At 30.8% G+C, this 25,393-nt stretch overlaps 1 protein-coding gene and 1 long non-coding RNA gene across 6 annotated transcripts; both read left to right on the top strand.

The window, feature by feature from the left end:
• The first annotated feature begins 1,982 nt into the window (after positions 1-1,982).
• Positions 1,983-7,662, top strand: LOC100852884 (receptor-like protein EIX1). 4 transcript variants are annotated; one of them, XM_059739759.1, is made up of 4 exons: positions 1,983-2,083; positions 3,316-4,307; positions 5,066-5,677; positions 5,893-7,662. In XM_059739759.1, exons 2-4 carry the CDS (start codon positions 3,326-3,328, stop codon positions 7,578-7,580), a joined length of 3,282 nt encoding a protein of 1,093 aa, XP_059595742.1. In that variant the 5' UTR covers positions 1,983-2,083; positions 3,316-3,325; the 3' UTR covers positions 7,581-7,662. The 4 variants fall into 4 exon arrangements, with proteins under 4 accessions (XP_059595742.1, XP_059595744.1, XP_059595743.1 ...); XM_059739760.1 differs by lacking the exon at positions 1,983-2,083 and adding an exon at positions 2,130-2,500; XM_059739761.1 differs by lacking the exon at positions 1,983-2,083 and having other exon boundaries at positions 2,127-4,232.
• A 13,801-nt stretch (positions 7,663-21,463) lies between these two features.
• Positions 21,464-23,468, top strand: LOC104880422 (uncharacterized). Of its 2 annotated transcripts, none has more exons than XR_786684.3 (4): positions 21,464-21,895; positions 21,997-22,049; positions 22,929-23,061; positions 23,181-23,468. It is a non-coding gene; the product is annotated as an uncharacterized LOC104880422 (long non-coding RNA). The 2 variants fall into 2 exon arrangements; XR_786685.3 differs by having other exon boundaries at positions 23,154-23,468.
• Positions 23,469-25,393: the final 1,925 nt, after the last annotated feature.

Raw genomic sequence — 25,393 nt, 5'->3', positions numbered from 1 at the left:
AAAGCAAACCACACACAAAGGTTCGACTAACCATGCCTACCTTAATAGATGAGAAATAACATTCTACTATGTCATGTAAAAGAGTACAGAGAATAGAAATAGATACAACTATTGGGTGTCAAAACATCTCATTTTACTCCACCAAATATTCTTTACTCTTTCTCACATCTACACCCTAATGAGCCCTCTATAACTCCACCAAGTATCTCTCACTCTTTCTCATATCTCTGTCTACCACATATATTCCTCACCACTTTATATAAAATATTTCATAAATTCATATCATGTGATTATAATTAGATTCCTTTTATAGAATAAGGAAAATTAGTAGTAATATCTCTACAAATATTATGTATCTCTAATAATTAGATAATTAGTTCCTTATATTAAATATTCCAATCAAGAAAATATGAGAAGACATTTTAACAAATAAGAAATAATCATTTTTCTTGGTATAATTAGTTTAGACTTTAGGATTTAAGAGTTATAGGATTATAATCTTCTTAAACAATATTGGAAGTTTTTTTTTTTATCTTCAGTTGTGAATGTAGGCTTTAGGGCAAACTACATTAATCATGTTTTATGTGTTTGTTTTCTTATTGTTTATTTTTTTTCTTATTATTTTTCATTGTGGTTTTAATTTGTAACTTTTTTATTTTCTTCTCAAATATTTTATAAGATTTAAATAAAGAAATTATGAAGTTATTAAATGTTACTTACCCAAATTACCTTATATCTAAATGTATAATTCAGTTGGTTGAAAATTAATTAATCTAAAGCAATTGATTCATCGAAGCACCACTAGTTCATATACTTTGTAAAAGCGCCAAATGGATTAGGTAATTTTAAAATTTTTCCTAGCACTTCCATGTGAGGAAATGAATTGGTAGTGTAAAATTCTTTTTACCAAAAAAAAATTATTTTCAACAAAAATTAAAATATATAAAATATCTATTATTTGCAAATATTCATTGAAGTCTTGTAAAATTTAAAATGCAATTGACAAGTCATAGACAATTATAGGGCCCTAATCTAGACGACCCAAACATGGAGTCAAAGTCAAGCTAATGCAAAATTTTCTTGATAAGGTAGCAAGATATGAAAGAAAATATATTAAAAATGATTGAAGAAAAAATGGCCACCTTGGTGGACACGGCATAAACCTTGAATAAATGAATGAGGAAAATAATGTCCTTAAATTTCCCTTGACATGACATGACGAAAGTGCCTTTAAAAAGTGGCCACAATTTTTGGATTACTTTAAATAGTTAATTTGATTGATTGGATTGGATTAGTGCAAACCCAACTTTGATGGGCATGGTCATTCTATCCGAAATAATAACCTTATAATAGAAATTTTCAAAATTTTAAGAGATTTTATTTATTTTGGGGTGGTATGCTAAAATTGTTTTTTGATGTGTTATTGATTATTTTATTTTTTTTCCCTTAATTTTTTATAAGATTGTGAAACATTACTTATAAACTTATTGGTTTTACTTGTATACATATTGATAAGACAACATGAAGATTGTGATATTTTGAGGAAGATTTTTCCCTGACCCAATTCATAGAGGTAATGACTTTATCGTTTATATGTGCATATTATTATTATTATTATTATTATTATTGACATCATGCAAAGTTAAAGTTTGGTTCAACATGATAGATTAAGTATTTTTTATTTTTTTTAAAAAATTAAGAGCTAATAGATTAAGATGGAGATTTTTAAGTTACATATAAATAGAGCTTAATTTTAAATACAACTTAAAAGTATTAAGTATTAATTTAATTATTTTTTCACAGTGTGAGTTAGGTCGGAGGGGTTAAAAGTTTGAATCAGTTAACTTTTTAAATTAAGTAAAAAGCCCAAAATGGTTGGAAAAGGTCACTTGAATTGGAAAGTGAATTGGTCAACAATTGAATCGGTTCAATTGGTTGGTCTAGTCTATTTTTAAAAATATTGCTAAAAAGAAATGAAAGGAGTCTATCACTATCATCCACATGGTTTCTAGTTGAATTATCTTCTATATATGTCTCTGCATCCAAAGGAATGACTACACCAGAAAGAAAAAATAAAAAATTGGTAAGATCCTACTCCACTAATAATGCCAAGTTATTTATAGTGTTTCTCGCTATCTAATGCTTCAAGTTTTTTTTTTTTTTTTTGTAGGTGATTTCTATAGTTGGAATGTTTTGATCAATAGCAATCATCAAAGCATATTTGATATTTGTTGGGATGATTTCAATTATATTTTATTTGACATGTATTCAAATATGTTGTTTACTTGGGAATTTTTAATCTTATTAAACAAATGACTAGTTAAATTAAATATGTTATTAATTGTCTAATGTCTTGTTTCCATTACTAATTGAATTTTGTCACTATTTTTCTTGTTGTGTTGGAACTTAATTTTACTTGTTTCTACAGGTGTTCCTAGATGGAGAAAATTTCAATTCTCGATCATTCTATATTTAATAAAAATAGAACTTACTTGTTAAGGTGAGACCATTTTGGGAAATTGCTTAAAAAATGATAAAGATGATCTTACGCACTTCAAAAATGGTCTCAGAGGTTCTAACAACCAGATTTCATCATGGAGAGAGCTCGATTGTTGTCAATGGGAGGGAATTGATTGTGAAAATAAAATAGGAGTTGTTATTTCAGTTGATCTTCATAACCCACATTCTCCCGATGAAGCATATGAGAATGAAACTTCTATGAACTTGAGTGGAGAGATTAGGCCTTCATTAATAGAACTCAAATCCTTGAGATATTTAGATTTGAGTGGAAACTTATTTGAGCATATTTCAATTCCTGAATTCTTTGGATAGTTAAAGAATTTAGAATATCTAAACCTATCAAATTGTGGGTTTAGTGGTGCAATTCCTCTTAGCTTGGGAAACCTCTCTAATTTGAAATTTCTTGATCTTTCTAGCCATGAATCTTTTGATTTATTTGTTAATTTTGAATCCTATGATTTATATGTTAATGATCTTGAATGGATGACTAGTCTTGTTTTACTTTACCAATAATGCCAAGTTGTCTCTAGTGTTTTCCTCTGCCTAATGCTTCTAAGCTTCTCTTGTGGGTGATTTCTATAGTTTTGATAAGCAACAATCATCAGACCATGTTTGATATGGATCTGTGTTCAAGTATGCCATCCATTTGACATGTTTTAATCTTATTAACTTATGATTGATTAAAATCTATGTGTTATTTAATATCCAATAACTTGAAGTTTTGATTACTTATCAAATTTCATCACTATTTTGATTCTTCTTTCGGAACTTAATATTAATTACTTGTTTTTATAGGTGTTCTTAGATGGTGAAAATTTCAATTCTTGGTTTCCTTTTGGTCATTCTATGTTTAATAACAAGAGATCTTGCTTGCAAGGGTGAAACCCTTGAGGGAAATTGCTTAAGAGCTGATCGAGAAGCTCTTCTTGACTTCAAAAATGGTCTCAAAGATTCTTCTGACAACCGGCTTTCATCATGGATAGGAGGCAATTGTTGTCAATGGGAGGGAATTGGTTGTGAAAATAACACAGGAGTTGTTATTTCAATCGATCTTCATAACCCATATTATCTTGAAGAAGCATATGAAAATTGGAGTTCAATGAACTTAAGCGGGGAGATCCGACCTTCTTTGATAGAACTCAAATATTTGAGGTCTTTAGATTTGAGTGGCAACTCATTTGAGCATATCCCAATTCCTAAATTCTTCGGATCTTTGAAAAGTTTACAATATCTGAACTTATCAAATTGTGGATTCAGAGGTGCAATTCCTCCAACCTTGGGAAACCTTTCTAATTTGCAATTTCTTGATCTTTCTTCCATTGAATCTCAGTTATTTGTTAAGAACCTTGAATGGATGACTAATCTTGTTTCCTTAAGGCATCTCAAGTTGAACTATGTCAACCTATCAATGGTAGGATCTCACTGGATGGAGGTATTCAACAAGCTTTCATTTTTAACAGAGTTGCACCTACAACAGTGTGGGCTCTCTGGTTCAATTTCATCTCTAAACTCTATCAATTTTACTTCATTGTCTGTCATAAGCATCAGTGGCAACTCTTTTCGGTCAAAGTTCCCAATATGGCTTCTAAACATTAGCAGCCTTGTATACATTGATGTAAGCTCTAGTGAGTTATATGGGCAAATTTCACTTGGCCTTGGGGAACTACCTAACTTGCAGCACTTGGATCTATCTTGGAACAGAAATCTCACAGGTAGTTGCTCTCAACTGTTAAGCGGAAGCTGGAAGAAGATAGAATTTCTGAATTTGGCAAAAAATAAATTTCTTGGTACGTTTTTGGCTTAGAAAAATTATTATTGCTTATTGATTTTGATACATCAAAATAATGTAGTGGTTCTACAGTTTAACACTTGTTTTTAAAAAATATTTTGCATTAAATTATTCTGACTTTCTAATAATCTCTTACTTTTATCATTAAACCATCAAAGCAACTTCAATTATCTTCTCACCACTCATCAAATTGTTTTCTCATAAACTCTCTCTTTTTTTTTTGAAAATTATTTTAAATTAAATTATTTTTTACTCTTGATGATGCATGATTTGTCATAAATTCAATTCACAATTGACCAATAAAGGGGACTTTTTAGGGCTTTTGATGTATTTGAAAGATTACACTACAAAATCTAGGTTTTGGTTGTAAACAAATTTTAAAATAGTTTTCTAAAATCATTTTTTGAGTTTTTTATAATAATTTTACAAATATTATAATGTATTTTGTTTCTTGTAAACCTTTTTAAAATATTTTTTCAAAATCAAATTTTGAGTTTTTTTATAATAATTTTTACAAATATTATATTATATTTTGAAACAAAATTTTGTTTGGAAACTTTAATTTCTAAAAACAATATTCTCAATTTATTCCATGCAGACGCTTGTTTCTAAAAATATTTTAAATTATCTTTTCTCCGTTCATTTGATAATGCATTAAGAAGGCAAAGTTTCTTACCTTTCTCGTGAACTTTCTTATTTTTCATAAAACAATTTATTAAAAACAAATTATTTTAATACTCTTGATGATGATTGCAGGAAGTTTCTCTGAGTTTCTCGAAGAGATCAAAAACTGCAGTTCTGAAGGTCCTTTACCAGAACTGGGGTATTTGGACTTGTCCTCGAATCAATTAGTGGGCCGATTGCCAGAACGGTTGAGTCAGCTGGAAAAACTTACATATCTGGATCTATCCTACAACAAGCTTCAAGGCCCTATCCCTGCTTCTTTTGGGACATTCAAAAATCTGAATGAGATGCGACTTCAATGGAATGAACTGAATGGGAGTCTCCCAGTTAGTTTTGGACAACTTTCTGAATTGGTTGTATTGGTTGTTTATTGGAATCGCTTGACTGGAATTCTTTCTGAAGAACATTTTTCAAAGTTAAGTAAGTTGAAGACTCTGTGGATGGGTGGAAATTCAGGTCTCGTTTTGAATGTTAGTTCCACCTGGGTCCCCCCATTCCAACTCACTGATCTGGCGATGGCTTCATTCAATTTAGGCCCTTCATTCCCGACTTGGCTTAGGTCTCAAAAGGAGGTCTCCTATCTGTATTTATTTAATGCTAGCATCTCAGGTTCCATACCCAAGTGGTTTTGGAATATTTCTTTCAATCTGCGGGAATTAATTCTTTCTGACAATCAGTTACAAGGTCAGCTACCAAATTCATTAAAATTTTCTTCTGGTAATCGTGTATATATTGATTCCATGTAAACACTTGTTTTTAAAAAATATTTTAAATTATCTTTTTTCCACTCATTTGATTTATTATACATTTTCTGAAAATTCATTTCTCTTGAAATTTCTTATTTTTCATAAAATAAATAAATAAATGAAATTATTTTAATACTCTTAATACCTTGACAGGAATTCTTTCTGAAGAACATTTTTCAAAGTTGAGTAAGCTGAAGTTTCTGTGGATAGGTGGAAATTCAGGTCTCGTTTTGAATGTTAGTTCCACCTGGGTCCCCCCATTCCAAATCACTTTTCTGAGTATGGCTTCATGCAATTTAGGCCCTTCATTCCCAACTTGGCTTAGATCTCAAAAGAAGGTCTCCTTTCTGGATTTGTCAAATGCTAGCATCTCAGGTTCCATACCCAAGTGGTTTTGGAATATTTCTTTTAATCTACAACTGTTGAATCTTTCCAACAATCAGTTACAAGGTCAGCTACCAAATTCATTAAATTTTTATGGTGAATCAGAGATTGATTTCAGTTCCAACCTCTTTGAGGGACTTATTCCTTTTTCAATCAAAGGGGTCTATTTACTAGATCTCTCACACAATAAATTTTTTGGCCCTATCCCACTGAGCAGAGGTGAATCTATGTTAGACTTGAATTACCTTTTCCTTTCGGAAAATCAAATAACAGGGACCATCCCAGATTCCATAGGACAAATCACCTCTCTTCAAATCATTGATTTTTCAAGGAATAATTTGACTGGAAGCATTCCTTATACCATAGGTAATTGCTCTAGCCTAATTGTTCTTGACCTTGGAAATAACAATTTATCTGGGATGCTACCAAAGTCGTTGGGCCAGTTACAATGGCTCGAATCATTGCATCTGAACGACAACAAGCTTTCAGGAGAGCTCCACTCATCTTTCCAAAATTTATCAAGATTGGAACTCCTTGATCTCAGTTATAACCAGTTATCGGGTAAGGTTCCTTCATGGATTGGAACTGCTTTCATAAATCTTGTAATACTCAACTTGAGGTCAAATGTATTTTTTGGAAGACTTCCCTCCCAGCTTTCAAATTTAAGCTCCCTACATGTCTTAGACCTTGCACAAAACAATCTGATGGGTGAAATTCCAGTCACTTTGTTTGAGCTTAAAGCCATGGTTCCGGAGTATAACAAGAATATATATCCTTTGTATGACAATGTGAGCAACTCTCCGTATGAAGAACGATTGGTGGTGATTATGAAAGGTCAAAGTCTTGAATACACCAGGACTCTTTCTCTGGTCATAGGCATAGACCTATCCGACAATAATTTAAGTGGAGAGCTTCCCCAAGAAATAACAAAATTGTTTGGTTTGGTGGTTTTGAACTTGTCTGGGAATCACATCAGTGGCCAAATTCCTGAAAGCATTTCAATGTTGCACCAGTTATTATCTCTTGATTTGTCAAGGAATAAGCTTTCCGGCAGCATTCCTTCAAGCATGGTTTCATTAACATTCTTGAGTTATTTGAATCTATCGAATAATAATTTCTCTGGTAAGATCCCCTTTATAGGGCAAATGTCAACCTTCAATGAGTCGGCCTTTATTGGAAACCCTAATCTTTGTGGAGCTCCATTGGTCACAAAATGCCAAGATGAAGATCTAGATAAAAAGTATAGTGCTATTGAGGACAAAAATGATGGTGGTTATATTGATCAATGGTTTTACTTGAGTGTTGGCTTGGGATTTGCGATGGGTATTTTAGTTCCATATTTTGTTTTGGCAACAAGGAAATCTTGGTGTGAGACCTACTTTGATTTTGTGGATAAAATTGTCAAATGGTTGTTGAGAGGAAGAGCAACCTATGCCAAAGATCACCTGCGAAGGTAATAAATTTTGTTTGTAGATCTTTATATGCTCTATGTATAATTACAAGCTTTGAAAGTGAATTTCATTACAGTTGCAATAAAAAGCAAGATTTCTCTTTTAATTTATTCAAAGAGAAATTTCTTGATATAAAAAGGACCTTTATTAAGATCAATAGTGATTCTCAAAGGTTATAACTTGTTTAACTACTAAAAAAAGAGTACGTTATCCCTTTGTGGATAAAATTTATAGTAGCCCCTAAAAAATATTAAAAATGAATAGAAGAAATTTCCAATTTCAAATTTTCAACTTCTCTTTGAAAATATAATTATTAGTTATGTTTCCACTACCTTATTAAATTTGAGTAGGATATGATGATCGACCAATGTAAGATATTTTAATTATTTGTCCAAACTATATTTCTTTATTAACCTAAATCTATGACCTTTTCCCCCCTTTTTGGTGTCTACAGAATTCTGGTTAATTTTGACAAAAAGTGGCTAAAATTTATAATTGGGAAAAAAAACTTAGTATGGTTTTTTTTTTTTCAATAAAATTAAGCAAATCATAACTTTTTGAATGGTGAAAAACAAGAAGAAAATATGTGTTTTTATACAACATACCCACATTTTACATCACTTTTGAGCTAACTTATTTAATCTAATCCATTCCCTAGGCTTCCTAAGGATGAGAATGCTTTAGATTATATGTAGGCCTTGTTTGGATAGTATTTTCCTTCTACCCAAAATTGAATGCATAACCCATAATACTTAGTACAACAAAACTTTTATTAAATTGAAGAGTCTTAAAATCTTAATTTTCTGTAAGTATTTAACTTAATTTTATCCATCTTCTACATTGTATATATTTTTTGCTCAATTAAAATGACTTGTTTCACCAAAACATGAATATTTAAACAAATCAGCTCCACCCATGTATCAAATTCAAACTTGGTCATAGAAGTTTTAGTTGACAAACATCATTCTACCATATGAAGGCAACAAATGATAACAACAGCCAAAAGCAAGAGACAATGTAACCCCATTTTGGATTGTGTCACATATCTTCTCTAAAATAGATCAAAACCAAAAATGAAGTTTCAAAAGTGAGAAAATCACACATGTTAGACCGAAGAACTCATCAACCTACAAAGAACCGTGACAAAACCCCATTTCTTCTTAGCATAGTCGTTCCTTTGTCTATCATGAGACTAGTTATTTCTCAATCAAATTCACAACCCGTTTTAGTGCCAATTCCATTTGTTGTCTCTGACTCTTACTCCTCTATCCATGGGAATTGAGTGTGAGACACCATCCACTAGAGCATACACCATTCCTCCAACTATATTCTTCTAGTTTGCAACTACATTCTATAACTATATTATAACGAAAAATAGTTGAACATAAATATAAATGATAATTTTATTAAAATTTCAACATCATCTCTATTTATTGATTTTTTCCAAAATTTTTGTCTAACCTAAATGGAAAAAAATCAAGACCGGTTCCAAACCTAGTTGGTTCCACTAGTTTACCAATCGTCAAGATCATATCCAAATCGAGTAGAGCCAACTAATTTGATTGGCTGGTCACGTTTTTAAAACATTGGTGTATGGAATTTGTTTGTTGGTTGCTTGTGATATAAAAAATTTAGGGATCAAAGAATTCTCATCCCACAAGATGTCATTCTCTTGCATGAATTAAGAGCACAACAAAGATTCAATTCATGCAATTTTTTTTTTACTGATCCTACACTCTAAAAAGGACTAAAAAACACCAAAAATAAACTTTCAAAGTAGTGTCAAAGACCAATAATCCAGTACAATGGAATACACAATATAAGTTGGCACCATCTCTCCCTATTGGTTGAGTAGCAGACATTTCTTATTATCTCCTTACTGTTACACGCCCACTTTAAGGTGGGCTTGGTCCAACACAATCAGGCTATTGAAAGGTTATGGTTTTGTCAAAAAATGTCAATAAAAATAAAATTTATTTAAGTCATATTTATTTATTTTTATTATATCTTTGTTAATTTATGATAAATTCATTTTTTTTATTCAAGTTATATAATATTAAAGTAGTTTAAGTAGTTTTTTATACAAGAGTGATCTAAAATTTTCAAAAATAAGTTTAGTTTAATTTTGTATAAAAAAAATTAGATTTGAGTATTATAATAAAGTTGAAGATGGAAAAGATAACCGAGGAAAAAACAACTTTTTATTAAAGTAAAAAAAAAAATTAAATCACTATTTCATTGAGGTAAAATTTTATTAAAAACCTTGAAATTTAAGTTTAAAATAGTAGTTAAATATGATAGAATTTTGGTTTTATGATTTTGAAATTTGCGGATTTATTTTGTATATATTGATTTCACTTTTATATTGTTGGTGTGGTTTATGAGTTATCATTTCATGGGAAAGTTTTAGATCTAAATTTTCTTGAAAAAGAAGAGAAAAAATAGAAAAAAACAAAATTTATTTTAGTCATATTAAATTTTTGAGAATGATAATTTCATTAATTTATGGTAAATTCATTTTTTTTAATTTAAATTATACTACATGAAGGTAGTTTAACTAGTTTCTAAAACAAGAGTTATTTAAAATTTCTAAAAATATATTTAGTTTAATTTTGTATGAAAATTGAATTTGAGTATTTGAAGTTTAGGATTGAAAAGAAAAAGGTGGGTTTTCCTTTCTTGTTATGGGTTTTGGCCAATTTTGATTGCATAAAAATTTTTTAGGAATTTTTATATAATATTTTTCAATATTTTCATAAAATCCAACTACCAATATTTTGTAATTTTTTTTTATATTTTTATTCTTATTTTGTAAAATACTTTATTGAAAATTTTGTAGGTTTTTATTGATTACCATTTCAACACCTCTATTCCCTTTTCACATTTAGAGTTATAAAACAAATCTCCAAATTTATTTATTTCTTTTATAAAAGGAACGAAAACTTTGAAAATTGAAAATTTTCATGGTATTTTTTATTATATTTTATTATTTTTCTTCACATTTTTCATGAAAAATCCAATTTAAAAATTTAAATTCATTTCCTCACTTTTATTTTTCCTAACATTTTATGTTAATCCACACAGGTCTAATAAATTTCTATCACATTCAATGATTTTGAACTTGCTTAAAAGAAATAAATCAAAAATCATACATTAATTATGATTTATCTAACGCCCTGAGCCCAAATTCTTCTTGGCTAGAAGGCCCAATTTTGAAACCCTAGCCTAGATCATAAGCTTGAATACAAGGGTTTTTTAGGCCAAGGAAACTAGCCTCTTTCTCCTTACTTATGGTTAAAAGTAAAAATATAATAGCTAACAATAAAAAATATAAAATGGTTTTGCCTGATCATTTGTTATGTCAATGAAGCCTTGGAGCTTACAATAGAAGAGCCAAAGGCCCACCACTAGTAGGTGTTATAAAAAACTAGGCTCATGTCTAGTCCATTTAGGCCTCTAAGACAAACCTTAACTAACTCACCAACCTATTTGTGTTGGACTAAGCCCATCATAAAGTGGGGATAAGGAGATAACAAAAAATGCTTGTAATGGGGCATAGATTGGAAGAAATAATTAGGGTTGAGGTCAACAAATGTTAAAGATCCAGAATTGGAGACGGGTGAAAACAAGGGCCCTATTCCCCATCTTGAAACCACCTTTAAAATGGGAAAATCTTACTCCGTTGGCCTAATCTCCTCCTTCTCTATTGCGGTCTCTTAAGCCACCTCTTATGACATTGAAGTTAGAGGAATGGAGGTTGATTGAGCTGAGGCCAGAGAGATTATCGACCGTACACATGGCTATAGTGCTTAACCCAGGAACTCGCATTAATGATAGTGCGAGACACCCAAGCTACCAAAGCAAGATCGAAATTGAAACTGATGTGCTCCAGAATCATAGTAATAAGAAGGGTGAATAGGGGAGCTCCACTGCGGATGGTGGGATCGCGGTATGATGTCATCATGTCAAGGATCACCTAGGCAATGTCGAACTACTACCCAAAGAGAATGGTATGAATAAAACAAGCCACAAGGTGACGAATCTAAGTACGATGGAAGGAGGAGTAGAAGGAATAAGACATAAACATAGTGAGGACCCAAGCTAACTTGGTGAAGTTAGCAATGGAAACGTAAGTCGACAACGGATAGGACTGGTCATACAAAGTAACAGGAATAGTGGCAAGCTCACCTCTAGTGAGTGCTTAAACCTCAGGAAAGAAGACTAAAAGCTAGCTGATTAGTAAGAAAAAACATGCCCATAACACACCTGATAGATCAAGTAGAGACCATGAAGGTCTAGCCATACATGGTGACACTAAATATGAGACCACAAACTATTGAATTGATGTTTGAATTGAATATCTGAATGTAATGAGGATATGAGGTCTCTCAAACAGTCATAAGAGTTTCCAAGCCCTTAACATGGAAGAAACCTAGAAAGAGGTGTCCTTAAAGGCTCTAAGATCAATGGGTAGCTCTACCTTGACTCGATGACTCTAGAGAACAGAGTAGTATCTATCTTGAGCCTCCTTAGAGTGAAAATGCTCCAATGGAAGATTATTCAAGTCGAAAAGACCCTAGATAGGGATGCCCTAAACAACTTCGTGAGAGTAAGGCTTCGGAGAAGACACCTCCCTAAGACAACAATGACATATCATACAAAAACTAAAAGTAAAAAAGCTCGAAAATCGAGAAAAATATATGAGGAAACTAAACCATTAGAAATGCTTAGAAAGCAGTCTTAAACAATACTATGAAGATGAAAAGATGAAACAAGCCATGAATAGATCACTAGAAGCCAAAAAGCAGCAACCCAAAGTGCTCAAATGAACTAAAGAAGTGAAATAGATTCAAAAAGGTGTGCTAGGAGCATGGATTAAAATTTCGGTTTTTATCGGCGATATTTCGCCGATATATCGAATATCGGATGGCCCCGAAACGATTTTGAGCACTAATTATTGAACGAGAGGAATATAAAAAAAATATCGTGCAAATTGTCAAAATATCGGCGATATATCGGTCTGGAACTGATAAATAGCGAGTGGAGCGATGTGGGGGAGAACGGAAAAAAATCTTCGAAAAATCGGGGATTTTTTTGGGGTTTCTTTTGAAAATTTTGAAAATTTCTAGATTTGAATTTTTGAGATGGTCCAAATTTCAACCATGTTTTTATATTATCATTTTATTTTATATTATCCTTTTATTTTTAACACTTTTCATATTTATCTCATTAATCTTATTTTTAAAAATTATTATCACTTCACTATTAATTTTTCTTTTTTTACATTTATCCTTTCAATTTTGTTTAAATTTTAAATGTTTTTACTTTAAAATATTAAAAATATAATTTTACCTAAAAAATTTCTATAATATAAAAAATTAAGAAAGTTCTAATATTTTATAAATTAAAATTAATTTGATAAGATAAATTATTAATAATTTTAATTATTTAAATAAATTAATGTTAATAGAAAAAGTTGTTATCACATATTTTTAATAAAATTTTAGAAATTAAATCTCAAATAAAATATTTTATATAAATTAATTTAATTTTTCATTTAAAATGTAATAAAACATGTTTTAATAAAAATATTTAAAATTTTTTTAAATAAATATTGTCTTCAACAAGATGGGCTCCTTTCATCTAACAATATGATGGAACCACATTGATCTTTATTTTGGTACTAAGGACTATTGCAATGTCATATGTATTATATTTATGCATAAATTGTTTTTATTTAATAAAATCAAATATTTCTTAACTCAATTCTAACTTTATGCACTTCCAAAATTCATATTTATTATTCTTAAAATGCAAGTATTGAATCTACCGATATATCTCTGCCTACCGATGTTTTTCTTCTCGATCATATCTATGTCAAGCGTTGGATGTAACTTAAGGAGTACTTGAGTGATACAACCACATGAAGCAACACTAGAAAAAACTTAGGGCACTTGAGCGCTTAAGCGATGAAGCCAATGCTTGAGCGTTGGGATAAACGCTCGAGACTATGTGAAAAACTCTAGAAGGATTATGGACGCTAAAAGTGAACTAACAAAACAAAACAAATTAAGAAACCAACTAACAACATAGAGACATGTAAAAACCTTAGAAATAGGTCAAAAATTCAACTTAAAGTAAGATTCAAATCAAATAACTCGCAAAATTAGAAAGAAAAGTAATAAAACAAATAGAATGCCCAAAAAACATAGTTCAACCAAACAAGATTGATATTTTCAAATCTAAAGAACAAGGTTAATCATGATCTTAGTTTGGAAATCAGATGAATAACAATCAAAATATATAAGAATCTAAGAGAATTCAATGGCATTGATTTTCAGGGGAAAACAACTTACTGTCTAATTTCATATTTCGAATTTGAATTTCTAAAAGTCACTAAGTCATGTCGTGATCCAATAAATTCACATTCAGTCAATTTGTGTTAAGTTCATCAGACTATTTGACATGGCATTTTTTGATCTACATATAACACAACTTTGACTCCCCCTTAATCATAACATGATTTTTTTATTTTATTTTTTTCCGAGAAATGGAGGCATTGTACACCATTTATGGAAATCATACTTTCACTATGGTTGTCTTATTCCACTTAGGAGGGTGTTTCCAAATGTTGCAAGTGAAAGTATATAAACTTGGAAAGAATCTTGGAAATAATATTTTAGTTTATTTTAACTAAGAATCCAAGAATGCCTTAAGACACTTTGGGAAAAAATAATATAGAACTTAGACAAACAAGGCAAGTGAATGAAAAAGAATTAGGCATGATATTACTTCCAAAGAAAAAAACAAATTCTATTTTATTAGTTAAACTTAAGAAGATTCCTCATGGATCACTTGCCAATTATTTCTTTTTAGATATCCCACTATACAAAGATTTTTATATACCTTGATTCTTTACCTCAATAGTAATTAAAAAAATTCTAGGGAAAATAAAATCAACTCTTGTAGGTTTAGTATATTTCACTCAGACTTAAAACTTGAGAGATTGAAATTCTTACTAATAAGGCAAATGAAAAAGGGTATAAGACCAGTGCTCTAAGAGGAAGATGGGATTGACTAAAGGAAAGAAGATAGATAAAAAAACACAAATCCTTAGGTTTATACCCTTTTAACTTTTAGTCAATTAGTCATATACCCAAGGACTTCTTAAGGAATTCAAACCTAAGAGAATCCAAGCGTTTAGTGAAAATATCTGCCAATTGATGTTTCATTGAGACAAACTCTAGAGAAATGACTTTATCTTCAACTAAATCCTTAATAGAATGATGACAGATGTCTATATTTTTAGTTCAAGAATGAAGAACAAAAATTTTTGAAATGTTAATAGCACTAGATTGTCACAATGGAGACTCATATTGCCCTACTCAATGTCATACTCACTGAGCATCTGTTTCATCCAAAGGAGTTAGGTACAATAATTTCCTATGACCATATATTTCGTTTGTGCAGTGGACAAAGAAATTAAATTTTGTTTCTACTTAGCCAAGAGACTAAACAATCCCCAATAAAGAAGTAAGCCCCAAAAGTGCTTTTTCTATCCTCTACATTTTCGACCCAATCAATATCAAAATATCCAATAATAACACAAGAGGAATCATAAGGACATCATAACCCATAATCTAAGGTCCCACTAATGTAATGAATGATTCTTTTGACAAAAGTTAAGTGTAACTCTTTGGAATTTTCTTAGTACCTAGCACAAACTCCCACACTAAAGGAGATGTCCTGACAACTTGCAGTAAGATATAACAAACTTCCTATCATACTCCTATAAAGCTTTTTCTCAACATCCTTCCCAAATGTGTTCTTACAAAGCTTAGTAGTGGTGCTCATGGGTATCCTAAAGTGTTTAGTGGACTCAAGTCCAAATTTCTTTACTAACTCCCTATCATATTTAGACTAAGATAGAAAGATATCATCTTTGAGTTGTCTAATCTGTAGTCCTTGAAAGAAATTGAGTTCACCTACCAAATTCATTTCGAACTCTTTTTTCATATCCACAACAAAGTTAAGGGTAAGGGTGACTCTAAAAACTATAACCATCAACATAAATTTGAGCCACTAATAATTTAGACTTAGACCTATAAATGAAAAAAAGTTCTATCAACTCTCATTCTCTCAAACCCTTTTTCCAAAAGGTAAGTTGTAAGCCTCTCATACCAAGCTCTAGGAGCTTGTTTTAATCCAAAAAGGGTTTTCTTTAACCTATAAACATGATTGGGAAGTTTAGGACCTGCAAATCCCTTAGGTTGTTCAACATAGATTTCTTCACTAAGAATCCCATTTAGGAACACACTTTTAACATCCATTTGAAAAAGCTTCATTCTCAATGAGCATGCAATATCTAGGAGGATTTTAATAGATTCTAACCTAGTTAAAGGTGCAAAAGTTTCCTCAAAATCAATCCCCTCAATTTGGGAATATCCTTGGACTACTAGCCTAGCTTTGTTCTTCACAATGAACCCATTTTCATCTTGTTTATTCTTAAATATCCATTTTGTGCCTATTACAGGTTTGTCTTTAAGCCTAGGGACTAAGTACCACACATTCTTCCTAACAAATTGATTTAATTCTTCCTATAGTGTAGTAGTCCATGATTTATCTCCTAAGGCTTCCTCTACATTCTTTAGATCTAATTAGGAGGTATAACAAAAAAAAAAAAAAATCTATCTCATTTTGTCTAGATTGTCTCCTTGTAACCATGGAATCATCCATGTTTCCTATTACATTTGAGATAGGGTAATTTTTGGGTACTCTGGATTTATGTTTACTTTCCACTTTGCCCAACTTAGCAATTTCAAGTGGTTTTTCATCCTTGTTGGGGTCAATTACCTCTTTAGGATACTTTTAAGACTATCATCTAAGTCAACTTTTTCAAGGTTATTCCCAATTGATTTTTAGGTTAAACTTTCAAAGTCAATGACTTCCTAATCATATCCAAAATCATTGATGACTACATTTGAAGATTCTTGGATAACTTTAGTATTCTGATTATAAACCTTATAAGTTTTACTTTTATTGGAATAACATAGGAAAATACCCAAATTAGACTTAGAATTAAATTTATCTAGGTTTTCTCTATCCTTGAGAATATAGCACTCACTGCCAATCCATAATTCATATGATGTTTTCTTTGTTCCAATCCACAATTTATAGGATGTTTTCTTTGTTCCATGCCTAAGGAAAACCCTATTGGCAGTATAGCAAGTCATGTTAATTATTTCAGTCCAAAACTGCATAGAAGTATCATGCATGTTAATCATTACTCAGGTCATTTCTTAAAGAACACGGTTCTTCCTTTCTACCACTCCATTTTGTTGAGGAGTTCTAAAGGCAAAATATTATGTTTAATCTCCTTTAATTCATAAAAGAGATCAACTTCTACATTGTCAAACTCTCTCCCACTATCACTCTTAATCCTAACAATAGGATTACCTATTTCCACCTGAATTCTAGTGCACAAGGACTTCAAGTGCTCAATGTTTCAGATTTGTCCTTTAGAAAACTTACAAAGGAATACCTGGAAAAATCAACGACATCCTTTACTCTCCCTTTTCATATAGGGTCCATGAGATCCATGTGAAGAAGGCTTAAAGGCCTAGAAGTGTTATTCCCTTGAATATTTTTTAGTGAGTTTCTTACTTGTTTACCTTTTAGGCACTCTCCACAAATAGATTTAGGTTGACTACTCAACTTAGGGATACCTCTAACTGGGTCTTTGTTAGTTATGTGGACCAAGTGTCTATAGTTTATGTGATCTAGCCTCCTATGCCATGACTCAATAATATCAAGCTTAGCCCTACTACAAACCAAAGAGGTTTTAGAACTAGAATTTATTGCATAGCAATTATCCACTGTTCTAAGCATAATGAAAATGACTTCTCCTTCCTTGTTTATCACTTCGCACAAACTTTAAAAGAAGTTTACCCTATAGTCACTGTCATAAATTTGGCTAATGCTAAGAAGATTACCCTTAAGTTCATTAGCATAAAGGACTCCATCTAAATCTAGGCATATGGGGATAGAGATACTACTTTTACCTTTCACATGGGCTACACTACCATCCCTAAAGGTGATTTTTCCTCCATTAAAATCCTCAAGAGAGGTGACGAAAGACTTATCACCTGTCATATGCCTAGAGCTTCACTAAGGGCTTTAGCTCTAAGGGCTGTGAAAACAATCTAACACTTAAGCCTATCTTTTCTTATCCACACTTGTTTTAGGTGGTGACTCGGAGGAGCTTTGTTGAGTCTTAAGCTCTATATTGGTTTTCTTCCCTCTCATAGTGTTCAAAATATTATTCTTTAGAGATTTAAACTCGTTCACAAGCCTATTCAATTGAGACTCATAGCTCTCAATAAATCTAGTGTGACACCTACTTTGAGTATATTCAGACTTCTTACAGTGTGTGAATAGTGAGCAAGTGCTAGAAGATGTTTCTTGGTTAGGAGTTTCCTCCTTACTTTTAACTAATACTATGCCTCCACTTGTGGAAGTCTTGGTTTTGCTAATATAGTCGAGGCCTTTCTTATCTCCTTGGGACTTGCATTTCTCAAGAATTTCATCCAACACTAGTCCCAAGGTGAAAAGCCTTATTGATGGTTTTTTAGTCTCAATTTTTTAAGTTAGAATATTGTTTTTCTCAAGAAGAGAATGATATTCAAACTCAATGAATCAAATTTTCGCAAGATAATTAGTCTTTTTTCACTAAAAATATTCAATTTTAGCTTTTTATGAGTTAAGAATATTATGAGTCTTCAAATATTGTTCAATCAGTTTTTGATATTCAATGGAAATATTTCTAAGAAAACTAGCATTCTATTCATTAGAATACTCACTCTCATGACTATTAGTATCATGCTTAGAATCAACAGATGCAATAAAATTTAAATAATCATTTTGCTCATACCTTGCATCTTCAAAAGTCATAGAGTCACTCTCACCAGAGTAAGTGTCGCTTCATGTAGCTTGCACAATTTTTTTTAATGTCATTGAGACTAGGACATAGTCAATAGAAAAATGTTCCAAACCTCCATAATTAAAACACTTTACCTTTTTTCTCTTTCGTAATTTCCTTATCTTTTTCTTTAGAAGACCTACCAAATCTTTTTTCCTTTCCCAAGTCCTTGTTCTTATTAGGTCTATTGTTAAGTTTCAAACCCATTTAATACGTTTAGCCATGAACGCTAGTTCATCCCTAGTTATCTCATTATGATTTTCAGACTCTTTTTCTTCAATTTCATTATCCTTAAAAGTAGACTCTTTAGGCTTGTGAGAGTTTAGAAAGGTCATTTCATAGATTTGAAAAAAACCAACAAGTTCATCAACCCTCATGGAGTAAATATCCTTGTTTTCCTCTATTGTGGTGACCTTAGGTTTAAACCTTTCAGGAAGAGATCTCAAGATTTTTCTACTTACTTTAAAGTCAGGGATTTGTTCTCTTAAGTTAAAAAAAGAAGTTCAAAATGTCACTTAATTCAGCATAGAATGCAAAGAAAGTTTTATTCTCTTGCGTTTTAATGCTTTCAAACCTGAAAGTTAACATTTGCAATTTAGCGAACCTCACAACTAAAGTGCCTTAATGTGTAACCTGGAGAATGTCCTAGGCTTTTTTAGCATATTTACAAGTGGCTATCTTGCAAAACTCATTAGGACTTACCCTATTGAATATGCTAAAGAGAACCCGAGCATTGGCATCACTTTCTTCATTATCTAATTTATGCCATTCTTTTTTGGGTTTTAATTCATCAGTAGATATCCCATTCACATATAGTTTCAATGAAGTCTTCATCCATATTTCGTTGCATTCTAGACCTTTTCTCCTTGCATTTTCAAAAAATCATTCAGGCCTTTTAGTTGGGATAATTACTCCCATCGAAATAGGGTGGACTATTTAGGGGAGCTTCAGACCTTGGTTGTTCCATATTGGACTTGCAAGATCAATAAAAATATGATTTTTATTTAGAAAAGCTTGCTCTAATACCAATTGAAAAAACCTTTTGTCTATTAGGATAACACCTGAGAGGGGAGATGAGGGAATAGGTGTTTTAAAATAATACAATATAAGTGATGAAAAATTATCCCAAAATAAAACTTGAAGATATTAGGGATAATCAAAGTAATCAAATATCAAATAAGAGACATAATAATTTTTTATGTGGAAAAACCTAACACTAACTGTGGAAATAAAAATCATGAGGTCTAAGACCTTTAATATACAATCCACTATTTCAGATCAAAGTACACAGATTTACTTGACCATTTTACCTTAAAAACTTATTCTCTAGCACCTATACCTTGATCCACATCCGCGACATAACACCTCTAATGCTCTAGTAGATTCTTCTCAACCTCTTAGGGGATGCAAGTTCTTCCAACAACCCGAAATTCAATATTATGAATTTTTTCTTGAGAGATTAGGAATGATAGGTTAAGTTGGTCAACTCTTTCAAGGTGTCTAACCCTAAAAGGGGCTAATAGAGGGTTTATATAGGTCTATAGGCCTAAGGGATCGATATATAGAATTTCCAAAAAATAATACTTATAAAATTTCAAAAAGAAATCTACCATATTCTAGCAGATTTGGGACAACCACTTGAATGCACTTAACCATCGCTCGAACGCCTTGTGAGCTTGAGTGTTAGATAAGCACTTGAGTGTTGGTTCCACCGCTCAAGTGTCTCTTGTTTTTTCCAAAACATTAATTCAAGTATTTTTAGCTTATGAAAAAAATATTGATCCACTTTAACCCTTTAATCATTTAACTTGCCACTAAATAAACATTTTTAAACTTACCTGTAACTTTATGGTTTAACCAACAACAACCTTGAATCTTCAATGAAGAGTAAGTCACTATTTAAAAACTTTCATGAACCAGAATATATTGAAACAAAATTGCCAACATATAATGTGCTAGACTCATTGTCTCAGCATAATAGGAAGATTGATTAAAGGAGGTGTCTTTTTTTAAACTTGAGGATTTCAAGGTTTCAGAAAAAGAAAAATGAAGGAATAGATTTTAGGGCCATTGATATCTTTTAAATGACATTTTTACCCTCTTATCACATCACGTGTGGAGCACATCCATTTAATGAAAATAAAAATTATCCAAAAAAAAAGTTGAGTGCTACCCATTAAGAAGTTTGAAGTGCGTTGGATTTTGAATGTGGGACAAAGTGTAAGAGACACAAAAGGTTGAGGGGATAAAATGGATTTTATTCTTTGCTTTTAGGTCATGCCTAATAAATTTAATTTTTCTTTCCGGCAAATTTCTCATTCACAACCAAACAACATAAAACTAAGTTAAAATTGGTATCGATTTATAATATTATGATAAAAATACAATTAGTATAATGAATATGTTGTATACATATTTATCCAAAAAACAAAAGTACTATAGTTATTTTTAACTATAATATTCTTATATACTATATTTTTTGTGCAATATTTATTTTATTTATATACAATATTTATTGTTTAAAATAATGTTTAAGAGTAGGTTTTTGTTTTTTTTTTTTTTTTTTTGAAGAAAAATCATTGTTTAAATAATAAAAACATAAGTAGCAAGAGAAGCCAACCTTTGAAGTATTTTAGATAATGAAGTATTTTTCTATAATTATTATATGAAAAAACCTAAAATTTAAAATTGGGAAAGTTTTTCCTCAACATAAATACCATCTTTTTTACCTTTTTTCTCAAATAATTTTTTATATAATATTTATTTTATCTATAATATAAATATTTTCAATTTTATAAAATTAATTGTATCATAAAATAAATTTTGACTTGAACATATAGAGTCATAATATAATAATAATAAATTTATTTATTTTATTATTTTTATTTTTACCCAAAAGTGGAAAAACACATCAGAAAGCATGTTCCAATTCCAGAAACCCCTCTCCTCCCATTTCTCCAAAAACCCTTCCAACTCACAAAACCAAAAAGCTCAAAACCCTAAAATCTCTGAAACGAGGGCTTCCATGGAGGTGGAGTAACAAGGAGCATGCAGAGAAGCATCAACAAGAAGATAGGCTCTTGCCTTCTTCGATTCACGCCTAGCCCATCTCCAGCTCTCCTCACGCGCCACCACTACTCCCATTTCCCCCTCTCTCGCCTCCTCACTCTCTCCCAGTTCCTTCATTCCTCTCCATCCTTCAACCACAACCTTCAACAACCCAGCTCTTACTGTAAATTCCCAGAAAATGGAGCCCTTTTTTTCGCTCCAAGGCCCATATTGCGGAATTTTCTGTGCAGTTGTGGGACCTCTTTAGATTCTAATCGCCACTGTATCAATCGTAGTGAGTATTTTTTTTTCTTTGAAGGTGGATGAATGGTGTGGTTTTATTTTTATTCTTTTTCCATTTTGTGGGTTGATGTTGACTTTCTGTGATCTTTACAGATTTTTTTACTAGAGCCAAGGAAGTTAAGAACATTGAAATCAATGATCAGCAGGTGATATTGATATTATTAGTTTTCATTGGTTTCTTTTATTGGCCTACATTGTTTCCTTATTGCTATTGTTCTAATCATGATTGGATTTTATAGCTTACTGTGGAATTATATTGAATTGAATTTTCGGGTCCTAGTTGAGCTATATTAATGGCTGACTATAGTATATTAAGTTTCTGGGCCCTATTTGATTCATGTTAAGATAAACAAATTGAATTGAATTGAATTGCATTTTTGGGACTATTCAGTTCATGTTAAGGGCTTACTATAGGACAGGTAAATTGAGTTGTTTTCTGGCCATTTTTGGGGCTGTAAGTTGGTTTGTTGATTGATCATGTGAGCATTTGTGTGGTTGACTTGCAAATAAGAGTCGGAGTACATGTATTTTGGTTTTGGGAAAGTAAGGCAAGATTTATGGGAATGTTTTATTTTGGGGCACTATTTTATAGCAACCCGAAAATGAAAATGGGGTTAGTTGGAATGTCCCAGTTCACAGAAATAGGCTACAAAACCTTTAGGAGTGTGTATATTTATGGTTTTGGAAATTCTTAATCTTCTGTAACATTATCTTTGATTTAATACAAGAAAAGAGTAAATTAACTAGTTGATGCAAGCAGTCATGAAAGAGAAAGCTTTTCATTCTTTTGATTCCTTTGTTTCTTGATTCTCTCCTCTAGTGTGATTTTATGGGTGACTTTCTTAGGATGTGGAGTGATTGTGGATGACGTCAATCCAAGCTGCATATTAATGAACTGCACTGAATCCAAACCTATCAAGAATTTTGAGCCTTTTTTGCAATTAGGGACCAGAAATTTAGCTAATACTTTTCACCATCTGACCTTTTGTGGTTTCTTTTGTGTCTGCCTAACATGTTTATTCTAGCCAACGAGCAGTCAGAACTGCATTATGGTGTAACTTCCTCGTCTTTTCTCTCAAGTTTGGGGTCTGGTTAACAACCTCTAGCCATGTTATGTTGGCTGAAGTTGTGCACTCAGCCGCAGATTTTGCAAATCAGGTACTCCTGTTAGTCTAATTGTTCATCTTCCTGACGTTCTTATCTTTTACTCTTGTTTACATTTGTGTTGATTTTTTAGTTATTGAATGCAGAGAAACTAATACATATTCACAATGTAGCCTCTTCTTGCATATGGTCTGAGTAGCTCAAGGCGTGCTCCAGATGCCATCCACCCGTGAGTATTTCATTTCAGAGGTCACCTTTGGCATCAATGTTCTTGTATTTGTTATATTTACATTGACTTCACCATTCAGCATATGGATCAAACTTTATCTAGATCATAGTTGTTAAAAACTTAGGATACATGATACGAGGCATTTAGCAACCCCTATCTTATTTTAAGTGTATCTTATGAAACATATACGATACATCATCCAATGCTTGATAAAATGATATTTACACTTTTAGCTATTTTTCATAATTTTTAGCAGAAGTATTTTGTTAAAGGAAATATATACAAAACGGTTAGAAATTGATCATAATAGGAGAAAGAGTAAAGATAATCCTACATGAAAGCTATATTCATGTTGTCAAAGGCCAAAGTGGAAGTTAAATAAATTTATTCTTATAATGAATATCGGAGAATTTCCATTTCGATGGTTTTGATATTGACAATGAAAATGATGGTAATTAGTGAATAAAAAATTTTTACTTAATTTATTAGGGTTTTTTTAGGCGAGGAAGAGATAATGACGAACATGAAAAGTTGGAACTTTGGAGATGGCACAAAGAGACATTTATATCAACAACACATATAAGTACTTATGCCTAGGTAGAATTTGGAACTAAAACCTAAATGTAAAATTCTAAGAAGTTTTTTTTTTATGGAATTTGTGATGAAATTTTATATTAAACCTATATTTTGTTAAATTGAACTTTTTAAAAATCTAGCATTCAATGTTTTCATATGGTATGACATATTTTAATTCTTTAAATCCTACTATCTTTCATGAAATTAGTTGTATATTACTTTTTTACTTTATATTTACAATATATATGCATTTGTATACACATTTATTCAAGTTGTATAATATTGAAGTAGTTTAACTAGTTTTTGATACGAGAGTGATCTAAAATTTTCAAAAACAAATTTAGTTTATTTTTGTATAAAAAAATAACTTTGTTATTAAGGCAAAAAAAAAAAAAAAATTCACTATTTCGTTAAGGTAAAATTTTATTAAAAAACATAGAATTTTGGTTTTATGATTTTGAAATTTGTGGATTTATTTTATATATATTGATTCCACTTTTATATTGTTGGTGTGGTTTTTGAGTTATCATTTTCATGGGAAAGTTTTAGATCTAAATTTTCTTGAAAAAAAAGAGAGAAAATAGATAAAAACAAAATTTATTTTAGTCATATTAAATTTTTGAGAAGATAGTTTCATTAATTTATGGTAAATTCATTTTTTTATTTAAATTGTACTACATGAAGGTAGTTTAACTGGTTTCTAAAACAAGAGTTAATTAAAATTTCCAAAAATATATTTAGTTTAATTTTGTATGAAAATTTCGAGTCGAGTATATGAAGTTTAGGATTGAAAAGAAAATTGAGGATTTTCCTTTCTTGTTATGGGTTGTGGCCAATTTTGATCACATCGGAATTATTTAGGAATTTTTATATAATATTTTTCGAAATCTTCATAAAATCCAACTACCAATATTTTGTAAATTTTTTATATTTTTATTATTGCATTGTACAAGTTTTCTCATAAAAATTGTTTATTACTAGAGAAATAAAATATTAAAAGCAGCAAAACTTTGAAAATATATTTATCAAATTTGAAAATAAACCTTTAAAATTGGAAATATATATATATTTTTTATTTTAGTTCCAAATATTTATTCTTATTATTTTTTTAAAGTCAGTGGTATAGAAAAAATTACTTTATTGAAAACTTTTGTAGGTTTGTATTGATTACCATTTCAACACCTCTATTCCCTTTTTACATTTAGAGCTATAAAACAAATCTTCAAATTTATTTCTCTTTTATAAAATGGAAAGAAGACTTTGAAAATTTTTATAAATTTTATGGTATTTTCCATTTTATTTTATTTCACATTTTTCATGAAAAATCCAATTTAAAAATTTAAATTTATTTCCTAACTTTTATTTTTCCTAGCATTTTATGTTAATCCAAACGGGGCTAGCAAATTTCTATCCAATTCAATGATTTTGAACTTGCTTAAAAAAATAAAATAAATCAATAATCATACATTAATTATGATTTATCGTACACCCGCATCATGGGTGAGCCCAAAACCTTCTGTGCTGAATCATGCATGAAGGCCCAATTTTGAAACCCAACCCAGATCAAAAGCTTGCAAGGGT

Source organism: Vitis vinifera, chromosome 9 (assembly GCF_030704535.1).
Source record: "Vitis vinifera cultivar Pinot Noir 40024 chromosome 9, ASM3070453v1".
In the NCBI taxonomy this organism is placed as follows: domain Eukaryota; kingdom Viridiplantae; phylum Streptophyta; class Magnoliopsida; order Vitales; family Vitaceae; genus Vitis; species Vitis vinifera.
The sequence above is the reverse complement of the archived record's forward strand: the minus strand, read 5'-3'. Positions and strand labels throughout refer to the sequence as shown.